Source organism: Rissa tridactyla, chromosome 6 (assembly GCF_028500815.1).
Source record: "Rissa tridactyla isolate bRisTri1 chromosome 6, bRisTri1.patW.cur.20221130, whole genome shotgun sequence".
NCBI lineage: Eukaryota > Metazoa > Chordata > Aves > Charadriiformes > Laridae > Rissa > Rissa tridactyla.
The window spans coordinates 8,669,696-8,685,762 of record NC_071471.1 but is presented as its reverse complement, the minus strand read 5'-3'; the positions used below and the strand labels follow the sequence as shown (position 1 = coordinate 8,685,762).

At 41.5% G+C, this 16,067-nt stretch overlaps 1 protein-coding gene across 1 annotated transcript in view; it reads right to left on the bottom strand.

Annotated features, from left to right (window-relative positions):
* Positions 1-15,989, bottom strand: part of PPM1L (protein phosphatase, Mg2+/Mn2+ dependent 1L) — a 100,453-nt gene extending 84,464 nt beyond the window's left edge. Inside the window, exon 1 of the mRNA XM_054204424.1 lies at positions 15,254-15,989. Coding sequence (XP_054060399.1) covers positions 15,254-15,652 — 399 coding nt within the window. The 5' untranslated portion in view covers positions 15,653-15,989. The remainder of the gene's footprint in view (positions 1-15,253) is intronic.
* Positions 15,990-16,067: the final 78 nt, after the last annotated feature.

The window sequence follows — 16,067 nt, the reverse complement described above, 5'->3', positions numbered from 1 at the left end:
GAAGGTAGGGATAAGAAAGACTGCACTTACACCTCCCTTTTCAGGCACGTGCCCCAGAGTCACCAGGCACCTGACAGAAATGCGAGGTACGCACCAGGCAGTTAAGCCCATCCCTACTTTGGTCCCTTCGGAAATCAGCTGTAATTTAAAATAGCTCTGCTCTTTTCAAATTCATGCAAATAAGAACCATTAACATGTTTACTAATTCCAAGTGGTTCAAATGGTCTCAAATATTGAGAAGTATCACATTTGAAATAGTGAGGTTGCACAACCAGGACATGTCAAGGAAACACTGACTTCGTATCTCCTACTGAAGTACAAGGAACACTGCTAACTCCTGAAACAGCCTGGATTCTTCTCTAATTTATCAACCTAGAGCACCATAACTAGAGAGTTAGAGGAAAAACGACAAAGTTGCCAGTTTGAGTTCCCTCCAGGCATCTGTACACCTGTGTATGGCCATATGAATCTGGGCCAGAGCTTTCAAAATCCAGATGCAAAGAGGTGCTCGCACAAACTCCTCAAGTACATCAGTGGGAACTGTGCTCCCCAGGACACAGGCGTTCGCAGAGATCCATTAGTAAAAAAAGCTTTCCTGGAGTGTTTTGACTCATTTTCTTCCTGTGAAGACAGTTTCATGACAGGCTCTTGACCTCTCACATTTGAATAAGTTCCTGGGTATTAGGGCTTAATGACTGAAGTAGAGAAGGCAATGGTGATGCATTTTGAAACGGTTTATTGGCGAATCTTGATTCTCTGGCAGCTCAGGGCCTGGGCATTAGCTCATTCCTACCATTAAATACTTATCCCTACAAAATACTTACATTGATGAACGCTCCTTTTGAACATTCATCCTCTCTCTCTCTTTTTCTTGTTTAGTATCTCACTAATTCTTGCTGCACAAAAATAATGCCTGTACGTTCTTTTCAGTGGTGTGGAGTTGTTTAAACTCTAAGCTTTAGGCAATAGTAAGATCCCTGTTAAGCTGGGGTGTACACCCACTTTCTTCATTTGGTTCATTTGATTTTCTCTCCTCATGTGGCCGTACAGAGGGATGGGAAAACACAGACACCCAACTCCCATTTTAATTCATTTAATTTCCTTTTATTGTTCCCAACTCAGCCCTCTTCACCTTGAAACACCCCTCAGTGCTAAGGGCAATTTTCTTGCGATACAGCACTTTAATTTAAGAAAGCGGCCTTAAATGTTTTATTAACGTAACTTTGAAAGTCAAAATCAAAAACACTTAACTAGATCTTTTGGGGCATTTTCATGAAAAAAGTAAAAAAAATCCTATGTTCCCTAATTTAACTTTTCTTTCCTTATTTAAATCAGAAAACATTACTCATGCTTACTTCCAGCCTCCACATTGCTACTATGTTCACATCCCCAGCCTCTTAGAAGTTGGTCTCCTGGATCAAAAGCTTCCAGAACATTTTAGTCTTCCAGGGCATTTATTTAACTCTCAACGCCAGAAAATTCGAGAGGAGAAAGAGTACCGCCCCAGGAATCCACATTGCAACACCTGCAGCAGTTAAATTGCAAGCAGTAGATTGCTTGCAGTGAGTCTCCTTTAATGTTGCTCAAGAGAGGCCAAATTATGCCAAGTTTTCAAGTCTTGCCATTAGCTCCCTACACTGAAAGACTCTTGTTGGCAAAGAAAGGGAACACCGAGTACCCCTTCCGAGAAGCAGGTAAGCACAGAGATTATGTTTAGCTTCTCCCCCTGCACAGTTCCACAGAGAAGGGATGGAGGCTCTGGGGGTTAATTCAGTTAATTGGTTATGTGCTTGGGCCTCCTGAAACTGCCAGGCAGACCCCCTCCAGCTCCAGAAATGACTGATGAAGTGCCAGACCCATAGGTCAGGCGCGTGATGAGTTTGTGACATCCGCAGTGAGTTTCAGCTATCAAATCAGCCACCAGGACTGGGAGTTCACTTAACAAGAAACCAGCTGTGCTCCTCACCCTTGTCATGTCACGTCTAACAGCTGGTCATCTTCTCACACTTGTAATTTACATCCCTTTTTAAACCAAAAATTCTGTTTCGCAACAAAATGCTGAAAGAATTCATTTAAAATATGACAAACAGTAGCACAGTGCTTGCCCCAGGTTCAAATCAGGGTTTCTCAGTGACAGGGACATGGCAGTAACATTATTTTGGCATGAAAGACAACCACTAAGATTGATGGTACCAATGTGAAATAAGCATTGATGCTGCTGTGTCTTAGGTGCCATTACTTTCTTGATAACCACATTAAGAAACAGAACCGAAGAGTGCAAAACCCAGCAGGTAGGTGATGGTGTTACATTAGATAATGAAAGGCACACAGTTAACGATGTTGGTGTCCAACGGAGAGAGTAAAAAAAAAAAAAGCGCAGTTGCATCTAGAGAAGGAGAGGGGGACTATAAAGTTCTATTTTCAGTTGTGTTACTGACTTCTATCAGATCAGCCAAGGGACATAAGCAGAAATTTAAGCCTGTAAAATGATCTGAAAACACCTGTTCACAGAGGTATAATATGTTTTCATGACACACTTTTGAAATACTTTGAATCAGAAGCACAGTGAGGTTGACGTAAAGCCGCTGTGTCAGACAAAATGCTTTGTTTTCAATTTGTACATAAAAAAAATTCTCAATTAAATGGTGTTTGTCACTGAAAATGTATTTAGCTTTCCTATCAACTGGGAGTGCTGGGAAACTCAGTAACAAAACATTCCAGTAAAAATATCTCTCTTCACTATAATAGGTTTGAGGTTACGGCCTTCCATATTATTCATCAACATGATTTTCATCTTCCTTCACAGTCAGGTTTTTCCTTAATAAGAGACGCACAACCCACATGCCAAAAAAGCTTTTAAAACCTACACTCGAAACAACTAATTCCGATATGCAGCTGGATACACTTTCTTTTGGCTCTTCTGCCATGGCATCATAATGTTGTTTATAGTTTATTAGAAGCAGCTATCTCAATTGCCAGTCTTGCAAGTTTACACGAACACTTTAGAATATATAAACTCTCCAACTCATGCAACTGAAAGTGTGGAGTGCAAACCCCAACGCATCCCCAGAGATACTCTAATTTACTCAGAGTATTTTTCTAGTCATCACATGCAGACCTGCAGCACGAACCAGTACGCAGCTACTGTCTTGAGCTGCTATATGTCACTGCCAGGCAGACCAGCACTGTTCTTTACAAGGAGGCACATAAGTTAGATGAAAGTCGCTTTTTAAAAAAAACCACGTTATTTAAAAATAAAACTATTAACAAAATTTATATCTCAGAGCCTGAGAATATAATCTATCACTTTAATAAGATAACTAATTGAAATAACAGATTAGAAATGGCACATACTTGTCTCTGAAGTTTAAAGAGAAATACAGTTACTGAACTGATAATATCAATGGACCATCTCTCCTACCAGAACCACTAGGACAGAGCCTTTGAGCAGATTAAGGTGAGGACACCAATACTCTAGAAAAAAAATACCTTACAGGATGGCAGGTTCTCCTAAGCAGGAAAAAATGCGGGGTTTTTGAACTTACTATCTTATCATGGCTCTCTTTGAAGAGCTTAGCTTGATCAGGCAGAATTACCTCCAATTCTTGTCTGTCCTGCTCTAATGCAAGTTATAACTGGAGGCTGAGGAGACAGTATCTGACCTCATCAGAGACAAACTGGCCCTGGAGTCTGGGTCTCGGAAAGGGTAAGAGGACCTCCGTCACAAAACCGACCTTAAAAGTCCCAGAAGCGTGTCTCAAATCAATTCACCCTCCAGATGAAGAAGTTGCATACAATTAGTTCTAGATACAAATCACTCAATAACTTCTAACAAATGTAGATACGTTATTTGGCCTCTTACTTAGTTTTTTGTTCTGCTTTTATTTACAGTTACAATATCCATACAAAAACGGGGCAAAAAAAATCTCACCACATAAATAATTGATAGTAAATACCATTCTGCTTCTCAGAAACAATACAAAATAAAATAATGTGAATCAGTATATCAGGATACATAATTGCTAAAATAAATACTAAAGCAAAAAAAGAATTCAGGTTGATGATTTAAATGTTTGTCAATTTAAACCATCAAAGAAAGTGCTTATTTAAAGCACTGATTGAAATAATTCCATCCCGGAGGCAGGAGATTGCTCCTGCCCTCAAAGTTAAAAATAATATCACCATTAACCTCAGCAACAATTTTCTAATTGCCAAAGATTACAAATCTTTTATGCAACATTCATCCACAGAGAATTCAATCACTCTACATTGCCTTCCAAAACCACTACTGTAATAGTGGTTCAGTTGTAACTCCCTTTTAAAAAAAAAAAGTCAAACTTATATGATGTATTTTCTATGAAAGTATAAAACATTTTGCAAAATGAAAAAGTCTGTCATACCAATCTCTTTGTAAATTAGCGTAGCGCCTCACATTACTATTTATGCATGAAACATAAGCAAGAAGAGGGGCTGCTCGGAGCTCTTCTCTGACGTGTCAATGCCAATTGGCATTATGAAACAGGCAGCTGGTCCTACATTTTGTTCTCTAAGTCCTCAGCAATAAGGACTGTTGATATGTGCCAGCAAACCAGTGTCCATCAGTAGAAACAAAGAGGGCAAAGTTTAGTTTTCAGAGCATCCAGAGTTACAAAACTGTTAGTGCTCTTTCAAGAGCCATAAAGAAATGCTGCCAAAATGCACACTCATGCTTCTCTGTTCCTCTCAAACATGTAGAGGGATATAAAACAGTATTCATCCTAAACCACAGAAATAACCCTTACACGTACATCTCTCAGGTTCTGGATCTCAGGCAGCGTATAAACAACGGTACGTTGAAACTGATAGTATTTTTCCTATGGCTGCCTGGTGATCTTGCTAGGACAGTGTGTCCAAGTCTTACAGCAGTCTAAAATTAAGGCAAGCTACAATGCAAAAAATACACGCTACTCTACCTTTTCTCCTCTACTCACATTCTTGTCTTCAAGTCCCAAACTCTACTTCTGGTCTCCCTCACCCTCTTCCTGCGACGGAGTCCCTGTGCCAAGTTATTCCACTAAGAACGCTGGATGCTTGCAGTTTCATGGACAGAAAGAGCAGCAAACAGCTTTTTTTCAAGCAGTTACTAAAAAAAAATGACTTTCCGTGTCATAGTTCAGAGTTAACTGTATCTCCAGCACCTGACTAGCAAGTATGCAGCATGAGGCCACTCACCTTCACCTCTCTCCAGCAGGAATCCCAGCAGCATCCCGCCCACAGACAGACCCAAGGGAGCTTAGTCCTCACGTCACCAGCTGTGATCAGGTGTGCTGAGCATCATGATCCCAGTATCAGGTGATTGTTATCATAGGCCTCTCACAAAAAAATCTCAGTTATGTGAGAATATGAGTTACAACACAACCAGCTACATGTACTGTAATCCTACTGACTTCTATCAGTTTGGTGTCTCCCAGTTAATGCCACTTCGGGGAAATGGGATTCAGTCTCCTTCCCAGCATTGCTGCTTGTGAACTAGAAACTGGTTTTACTTACTTTGTAGTTATGTTCCTACTTCTCCCTGCATGATTTCCCTTTTCTTCCATACCGATAAAAGGCCAAACTTAGGATGATCAGGAGTAAATATCTAATGAATATACTAGCTTTGTTCAGTGGGACTCTTGCGCAACTTCCCTGCTTCCCAGCAGAAATAAACCCCCACTGTAACCACATCACATATGTGTCAGATTAAAAAAAACCAAAACATTAAAATCACCTTCACTATCCTATATAGTGTCCTATACATCTTTTAAAAGACCTCGTTAATTAAAAAGAACTAGAAAAATTAGAAAAAAAATTCACACCAAATGCAGGAAAGTAAATGAAAGCTCGGGGCTATGAACGTTAAGAAAACGAAGACAACAAGCACATTTTGTCCTCCCCCTCCTCCTGCTCCCAGACTAAGTTTCCATTCCTGAAGCACACAGCCTCGGATCAGCATTTTATTTAATGCTGATCACAATCAGATATTTCAATACCTCAGCTTTAGCGTGTGTTTGGAGGAAACACACATTTCATGGAAAGTTTAGGCAATTTTAAGGCGCAGTCCGTGTGTAGACTACCTGCAAATAAATCATGTTCCCACTCAAAAAGCAAGTTTAAAGAAGTGCAAGTGAGCCATGGCACACCAGAGAACTATATTATGGGCCACGCACTTTCGCTTATCAGAAGAAATGTTTCATGCCCTCCAGCAGTTTTCTATCTGGTAGAGAATAAAAAAGTAAAGAGATTTATTACATTAAAAAGCATATTGATTGAAAGCACTACTGTATGACAGTTTCAGCTATTATAACGGAACTTAATAAAATCAAATGTTTACCCCTGAAGGGGATTTTGTGAAATACAGGCTTTTTCAACATTTATGACAATGAGAAAATTTGCAAGGGATAACATTTTAGCACTGAAAGTAATGCAAATAAATGTTCATTTCTCCAGGGGAGCTTTGAGGTTTGCCGACATGACGTGCCATGGATAACTGCATTGTGGTTTAGCAGTTAAAACACGTACTTTGATTGTCTGGCTGGAGATGTCAGCTGCTCACACAGCTGTGAATCAGACAAGGTCGGAGATGATGAGAGCCGGCAATGTTTCAGCATCGTAATCAATTTGTATCAGCAGCAGCAGGATTGGTACTCCGTGCTGCCACGCAGCTCTCAGAAGTTCATTATGGCACCCAAACGAAGGAGTGCTGCCTCTTCCTCTCCCCTCGTCCGCTTCACTCTATCACTCGATAACTTGGACGCTGCTCTCCCCAAAGCCTGAGCCCCTCTCCCAGCTCAGTGCCATATGTAACCACCCAACTTCTACTTTCCTGGAATAACTTTTCTACGAGAGTAGAAAGAAAGGCAGATTTTTCCAGCCAGATTATTTCATGGCCTGCAAATTAATCTAGACCTGAAAGCCTATTCTTAAGACTATTCTTTTTATTTCTTGAATGTGAACAAGATAGTTCACTTATACCAGATCAGTAACAGCTTTGCCACCTAAGTATCAGGCCTTATGGCATAAATGCGCAGTTATTTACAATTTACACTCTCACCAGTCTCCCCTACTTACCCTGACTCGAGTATTTATTAGTATTCTGCCATCTGCAAACCTTTTTTTCTTGTGAACTGCAATGAAATTTACATTTTTTTAAAGCTATCCTGCTTTCAAATGAAATCTCTACATTTGGCAGTAAGTTTTAAACTGCTTTATTAAAAACACTAGCTGAAGTGTTTTAACGCTAGCTAAACAACAGGAACAAAAACACGCAAGCAGCCCAAAAAGAAAGCAATTTTCCAACTTATATTCTCCACCTGCAACTAGTGATTCTCTACACAACTTATAATGGCCCGGAGATCACAAGCTGTCTATATGTACAACTTTGTCGGGATGGAAACTTCTTAGGGACATGCCTTACCTGTCACTTTTGTTGTCTTATTACCTCCAGGGTGAACTGAAACTCTACAGGGCTAACGAAGACAAAGGGGGGTCATTAAATCTTCATGACTTTCTTTTATATGGAAGATCTCTTGGGCTGGCCATAAGCCAGAGAAACTGGTCTGTCCAGCTGGACTGGTATCTAGTAACAAAGTCACTGATGGTGAACGTTGATGATAACAGTGAACCTGACTAGGTAGTCAGCAGTGGAAGGGAACTGGTAGTGATAAAAGCTGTTTTGAAGGAAAAAGAGCCTCACTCATAGCTACTCCCTATTTCAGAAGGTGGTGGCACAGGGCATATATTCCCGAACTTGTTACAGAGGTTTTCAAACTGGGGCACAAACGCACACCGCTAGGAATATGCAAATCATTTTAATCAGCGCGGATGTGCCACATAGTATGAGCAGCAACAGCTCACATTACTGCTTGTCTTTGGCATCCAGCTCGAGATGCAGGACTAGCACCCCAGCAAAGGCAGCTACTGCTGACACGCACGGCTCCTCCTCCTGGGTCTGCTTGGGTCCCAGCACATGCAGGGACCTACCTGGTGCAAAGACCCATGGGCAAACACAGCACAGCTTGTGGAGGTAGAGCATCCTGCATGGATGAAGGTGTAAGGTTCATGGGATGCTCAGGTACAAAAGCATGGTCACAGAATTGCCTGGACAGCAGGGGACATATGTGAGGATGCTTGCTTTGCAGGGGCACAGAGTAGGGAGGATGGCAGTAGGGTCCAAAGGGTGGGTGAGTTCACTTAAACTTTCAGGTTTTAACAAATACTAGAGTGAAGAAGTGGAGCTAGAGGCATATGACTTTCTGTGCATAATTATAGCAGCTGTCGCCGTTGAATTAGTTTTGGGAACTCTAATTTCAAGGGCATAGATTCAAACCAAAGGACACTACAGAAGGAGTATGTAAGCAGTTTATTCCTTTTTCTAGATCTATCGGTATCTATGCTGTGCTTGAAGAGCAAGTCCCGAACCTCAAGACCCAAGAAACATTAGTGCCAGATACCTTTGGATTACCCTTCTGCGTCATAAAACTTGACCAATGTCAGGCATGACCATTTCCAAAGAGATCAGCATGTCCAAAGGCTCCTGGGGCTGGAGGAAAGGTGCAGCACTCCCCATAGTTTCACTTCTGTGAAGGCAATACCTACACGCTGAGGAAGCATGATAGACAGGCCAGGTGAAGGAGGCAGCGCTGAAGGGTCCTGAGAGCAAGGGAAAATTTAGAGGTGCCAGATACAGTACCTGGGAACCCAGCAACTGCTATGGGGGCTTCCTACAGGGCCAAGACTACCGTAGAGAATTGCAGCCACTAGCAAAAACTAGACAACAGCAAAACAAAGCATCTATGAGCCAGGAGACTGTTTAAAAATTGAAACTGCCTGAAGCCAAAACTCAATTTTAAGGAACAATTTACACCATAAATATTTGGATCTTCAATAAGAGGGAGGAAGGAGAAATACTGCTCTGGTCTACAGAAATGCTACTGAAAGCATGACACTCAAGACAGAGCTAGAACAATCTGCTGTGTTAACTAACCCCACATGACGGAAGAATCTGAATTTTCTTTCTCTCACACTATTAAACACAAAAATGTCCAAGTTCATGACCTGCAGAATGGAATTGACCAAAATCATACTGCCCCAAAACTGTATTTAAATTTGTTTATTATACATCCAGGCTGGACACCAGGTTAAGCATGACCAGCTAACAAGTCTTCTCCATTGCCTATGTTGTATGGTAAGCAGTATCAGGAGGAGCACAAATCAGCACATTTTTAAAAGAACTTAAGATGTTACTTATTTCTGAGCCTTGATCTGTCTTTAGAAATTGCTTATGTATCTAAGGACGTAGCCCCAGGAGTGCAACCGCAGGGTATCAAGTTAAAAAGCGTCAGGCACTCTAACAACTGCGGTCTGAACATTCCTGTTTGGTAGCTGTGAAATATCCTCCCCATCTACGGCGATGGATAAGCTGCTGAGCATCGACCACGCAGCAAGAGCACGCACACAAACACTTCCTATGGAGTAGTCCGAGTTAACTCAGGTTCATGGAGAAACTTAAATGACTTTCATAACCTGAAAGCATCCAAGAATCAAAATTGATTTAATTAAACCAGTGGCAATCAGTTGGCTGCCTGTGTGCCCAAACATGGAAGCACTGATCCAAGCTAAGCTGGCAGATTACATTTAAAATTAATTGACTTCTTGATTTTTATAAAAATTGAAAAAGACTCAATTCTACACCAAACGATACAGCTGTGAGTGGCAGCGATAAGAGTTCCTACTTCCAATTACATTTTTCTACACCATTTTAATCAATTTTAAGTCACAGTTCTGTACAGCAAGTGAGCATATAGTTAGACCTAAAAATCAAATAAGCATGGTTTCGTAGGGTGAAAATCATAACCCTGTAATATGATATCCAAGAATCAAAGCCTGGATAAACCAAACAAAATGACAGAAATGTTTCTATATATCATTTTGGCTTGTATTTTAGGCCACTAGTGTGGAATTTATAAGCAGATTTAAGACGTGTATCAACATGACCTCACCTATGTAAATATTTATTCAAACATTTAGGCACTTTGCAGAAGATTCTAGATTAGAAACTGAAGGAAATTTCTATAAAAGGAAAACCATCCCAGCAGTTCCTTTTTAAAAACTGCAAAGCCTCAAAGACTCCACCTTACAACTAGGCTATAACATCCATAAAACCCTCAAAACTGTTGTTTGATTTATTCTTCTATTTTATAAAATCTCAAGCCATTAATCCTTAATGGCCTTTACTCAAAAGTATGATGACTAAGTTTTCACCACTAAGTTTGCTTAAGTAGTTCAGTATCAGAGGAACAGGTTTGAATTAGAATTAGCAGATCCAGATAAACTTAGAAAAAAAATCAGAATTGGTAGCTTTCTCTTCTTTCAACGCAACAAAAACACCTTCTGCTATTAGGATCAGAAACTAATAAAAAAATCCAAAGATCGCAAAAAAACAGTTATATCATTAGTTCATACTTGGTAGAAGGTAAACATTACCTTCCAACTGTCAACTATTATCTCCAATTAAATGGAATAAATCTCCCCCTGTCAGTCCCTGAGAAGATGCTCAGCATTATAGCACAGCCTACACCCAGGTGAGCTCAGGCCAACAGTTTGTGAAGGGGTAAAAAGTCATGTTAAATGGTATGAACAGAAATGTACAGGTACTATGTCCTGTTCTGACAGTATGATTTACAGGTGCTCTGCTGGTATCCTCATGTTTGGTAAATTTGTGGTAGTTTACCCATTCGCCTTCACTGAGGACTAAGTCATCTCATTTTCGTTAAAGGAGGAGAATAGGCACACGAGCTATTACCATGGTACGCTGCATTTCAGAAGTTCCCTTCCCAACCTAACCTCCCGGCAGCTTGTTTGTTGCAGCAGGCCTGAAGATGACAGCAAGTTCACCTCAATGAATCAGGGAGGAATTAATCATGCTTTCAAGTACCTATATTTTAAATGCACAGCAGGCTCATTTAAACACAGCTGGCAGGGTGCCCTCTTCTCCAGGCCTTACCTCAGCATTCATGTTTCCATAGTCTCAGGCAACACTAGTCAGGACTCTCACCATTATCTTCTGACCTTTCCCTTTTTTTTGTCTTTGTAAGTTAATCAGTAACCAGAGACTTCTGCCAACAGTTCGTGCTACTGATTTCAAGGTCCTGTGGCACACAAAGCCTCAAGTGATTTTGTATGTGGTTACAAACATTAGCCATTGATACACCAAATTCCCTCCTTTCATGTCTGAACTTCCCAATTTTTCCCTACACTACAAATAAAAATAAAAAAGGTGTATTTCACATACTGCAACACTATGTTGGCAACTCTAAAACCCAATTATATCAGGGAAAATGCTCTTATCCACACCTACAGATCATAAGGAACAAGCTTTGCCATGTTCCTATTTAAGGAGGCTAAGAGAAATAAAAAAAAAGCAAGGCATTTTTTATGAGACAGTTACTGAGCTTTAAATTCACACCGTCATTATCCACATCAGTTTACGACTGCAAACAAGCAAAGGCAGGATATAAGGTACTATCTATTACTATAATTATTTTTAAAGTATTCACCTCATAGGGTTAGGCAAAAACAATGATATGTGACAGAGCCATAACGATAAAACTGCAGATGGTAGCTGAGCTACTTTGTTCTTGTCTAATACTGACATCTCATTAAACTGAGTGCTTAAACTTTAAATATTTGAGAAAAGAACCCTTTAGTAAATGCTAGTTAAAACAGATATATCATTCTGATTAAGCATCCATCCTTTCCTTTGCTCAGCTTTCAAGCTACTTGTTTGTTATTTTATCCTTTCTGCAGTTTGCCACTTCTCAATCTTCCAGTCTAGGCAGCCACAAAACTTCTAAATAAAAGAAAAAGCGGGGGGAAAAAAGCACTCAAGCCATCTTTAAGCCTTATAAAGAAGCTGATGAGAGAACAGACAAATATTTTCTTCTCTTCTTTTTTGACCAAGTTCAATCACCTTGAAGACTCCTCAGTGTCTTCACTGTGAGGTCTTTCAGTGGAACAACAGGCAGAAAGTTTTCTTTATTCTTTTTAAGTCTACTTCTTTGCCCTCTATCTGTTCTGCATTATTATTATTGTTGTTGTTGTTAGTAGTATTATTCAATATTCAAGAAACTAACTTTTTATAAAAGAAGACTGCGCTACACACCCTGTATCAAGTTTTATCTCTAAAATATTATTGCCTTGAACAAGTAATTGCAGCAGCACACCAGATTCCTAGTTGTAACACAGAGCATTAATAATTACTTTTGAGTATTGCTTTTTCATCAAGCCAGCCACAAAATTGAAGTAAATGTCTGCCAACCTATTCAGGCTAAAATTGTAAGATGGAAGAGGAAATGACATAACAGAATGGTAGAATTTATGCAAAATGTTGGCAAGATTTAAGCACTTTAAGCAAAACCCAGAAGTCTTCAAAAATTAGCACTACACAGTAATTCATATTACTTGAGTCACGCTTCTCTATCCTTCCACTTCAACATGATATGGCAGGAAGCCATTACCGGAGACACACTCCCTTGTATATAGCTGGAAAGAATTAATCTAGCATCTCATTTGTGGTATTGTCTGTTTGGAAAGAGTTTTTCCCCATACAGAATAGTTTGTTTCACATGCAACTCCAGAGATTAGCAGTTCTTTGTTCTTTAAATACACATAAAGAAATTGAATGGGAGCCAATACGGCAAAGTTTATCTTTACAAAGGCTTTGCTACATATGCAGGTAAAGTATTCCACAGAGTCACTTATCTTTTGAAAAAAATAAAAATAAAAATAAGACATCCAGAAAACCAGTTCAAATAGAGACCTGAAATTTAGTATTATGTACTATGGATTAAGCAAGACCATTACTTTTTGCTATTTCTTTTTCTTCTCCTCTTTTCTAATCAAAACTATAAAACCTGCTTAGATTAAAACCTATTTTTCATAATTTATTTTTTGCTCTATGCACAGCACACAGTTCATGCTCTTCTGATCAGTTTTATGTAAAATCTAAAACTAGAAACTAGTTATGTCCTCAGTGATTAGGCACCTATTTTTGTAGGATTAAAGGCCACTAAGAACATCTGGGGATTTCATTAGAAAGATAAATAAGAGATACTAAATACATAAGTTTTAAAAATATTAACTTTTAGTACGATTTGGAGAGAGATCTGCTAAACCTTTCAAAATGTCAGGCCTCATATAAAAGCCTTATACTTTGTCACTGAATCAATTAAAGCAAGTTCTGAGGAATCAGAATACAAAAGACAAACGAGCTTTCCACAGATCCAGTGTTATCATTAATATCTCTTATGGATGTAATTCCAAGATCCACAACAAAACAAACAAACAAGCAAAAAAATATATAGGGCACATTGTTGTCATGTAGCTATTCTCTGTGTTAGTTTTGGGTTATTTAATATACTGAGTTTGCAATCAGATGTAGGGCAAGATACATATAGGATACAAAATTAAAGAAAGAAATAAGATCCCCCTTTCACAATGCCAAAGTCTAAGCATGTATATCATACTTCTATCTGTAACAATCTCAGAATACTGTTTAAAAACATGACACACATATTTCTGCAAACTTGTTTTGGATGATCAGTTCAGACAAGGAAAACTGTCAGTTTAAACAAAGGGGAAGAAGGCAGAAGACAGAGCGCTGGCACCTTCCATCCAAAGCCTCAGAAAACAAAAGCGACATACCAAATACACTGATCAGAGCTAATACCCCTTCAGGAGAAGATGTGTACCAGTTTGCGATACATACATATCTCTACCTGTATTCCTCGAAGGCCAAGGGATAGTGAACTGGCACAAGTATGCCAGTAAGAGTTGGCACAGCTGTGCCCCAATTGAATTCAGCCATAAAGAGGAAAACAGGGTTCAATCACAACCAGAATTTTTTATGAAGTTGACAATTTTCAATATCCCAAGTGTTTGCATTATTTTAAAGGGGGCAAAACGCTAGACACCATGAGATTGCAGCAGCCCAGACGAGCGACTCCCTTTACAACCGTGCAGGCAGAAGAGCAGCTTTTTGATTATGTGCCTGAGGCCTGGGTTTTTTTAAGGCAGCACTTACAGGCTTAGAGGGGCAGCAGCTGCCATCCTTGTGCTCCATTAGTGTCTGGCCACTGACAACGCTTTTCCAGGACAGACTTTGACTACTTGATCTGCGAAAGCAGCTGGACGAACACCCAGGCTCTCTTGCTGCCTTACCCCTCCTCGGCAGGACCACTTATATGAAAAACTTCAACATTTCCCTCCAGCTTCCATCATCCCAGCAAAACCTGTAAAGTAATCTCATACCCAGCATAATGGTTGGCTAGAGCTAATTTGTCACACAAGGACAAATTCTTTGTCCTTTTATACAGTTATGAAACATGTGCTTTGTGCTATATGAAAAGCTACGTGGCAGCACTACAAACCTAAAGGAAGAGGAGGTATTTACATTTGTCATCTGTAACAAATGAAGCATCCCATCAAGCTGTAATACTAATTACATAGCACAACCCAAAGGAAATCACCCTGCCTAAAAAAAGTTAAGAGGTTAAACACCAGAAAGTTTCAAAATGACAGTTTTCCTGGCTTTCCGCTAGGGAGGGGACAAGTATGACAGCACAGTTGTAATGACTTAAAAACTACATGCAATTCACAAACACGATACTCAGTGACTCGCTGGTCCTCACTTGAGAGTGAATTACTGAGAAGACACGTTCCATGCACACCAGCTTTAAGGCTGCACACACGCCTGCCTCTAAAAGGACTCCTCTCTAACCACTGCCGATGAGCACAGCTCCTGACAGGAGGGGGAGACCAGCCCTGTGCCAAAATCAGATCACACCACACTTCGCTGTAACAAAAGATGCCTCCAGGGAGTTTCTGCTCATCATCGTTATTCCACGCACGTAAGAGCCACCTCCAACAGCTTTTACTTCAATTAAACCTTTACTACTGTAAAGGGCAGAGGGGGTATAAACACATTTATACCGCGCTGATCGTGGAAGGGGTAATGAGAGCTAAAGAGAATGGAGTATCTCTCAAACCCTAATTAGGGATTCCCCCCCGCCCCAAGAAACAAGGAAACCCCCGCCCCCCCCCAAACAATGTCTCAAAATAACCGCACGAACCTGGTGCGGGCGAACACGTCCATTCCTTGCCCTGTAACCATCCTCCCCGGCACCCCCCCCCCCCGTTTTTTTTCTTTTTTCTTTTTTTCCAGCTGAGCACTTGCCTCTCCTCCGTGCCCATCAAATATCCCGAAGATGGAGGGGTGAGTCTTGTTCACCAGGTCAGTGATTACTTCGAACCTGTCCTCCATGTGATCCCTCCGGCCTTGGATGGAGTAGACAGCCACGTTGTGGCTCTTGAACTCCCAGGTCTTGGAGAACTCTGCGTCCAGCACGTCTAGCCCCCCGAGCCTGTCATTCTGCATGATCTCGGCCACCTTGCCCTTCACCATCTTCACCGCATCCCTGCTGGACTTAACAATGGTTTTCACCTCATCCGTGTGGAAGAAATAACTCCACAGGGCCAGGCTGATGCACAGCAAGAACAGGGTCTCCGGTCTAAGCAAGAAGTAACGCATGATCCGACCCAGCAGAGACAGCAAAGTCATTGTATCCTCTATCATTTATTATCGAGACAGTGTATCCCCGCACCATGCAACGCGCTCCCCGGCGCCTGGGAAGGCTCCGAGCCGAGGCAGGCAGTCAGTGCATGCTCCGCTGGGGCGCAGCCGGCGGGCGGGCGGGCAGCGCCGACTCCCGCGCCCCGCCGCTCCCTCCTCCTCCTCCTCCTTCTCCTCCTTCTCCTCCTCCCGGCGGCGGCCTCGGGGGGGCCGCTCCACGCACGGCCGCTGCCGGCTACCGGCCCCGCGGCGCCCCGTCCCTCCCGCGGAGCAGCGGGCCCGGCCCGGCCGAGGAAGGCTCCGCCGGTGCCGCACCCCCCGCGGCTGCGGCCCCCCTCAGAGCCCGCGGGCGCCCCTAGGCCGCTACTCGCCTGCGGGCCCCCGCGGGAGGCCGCCGCGCTCTGCCGCTCTCGCAGCT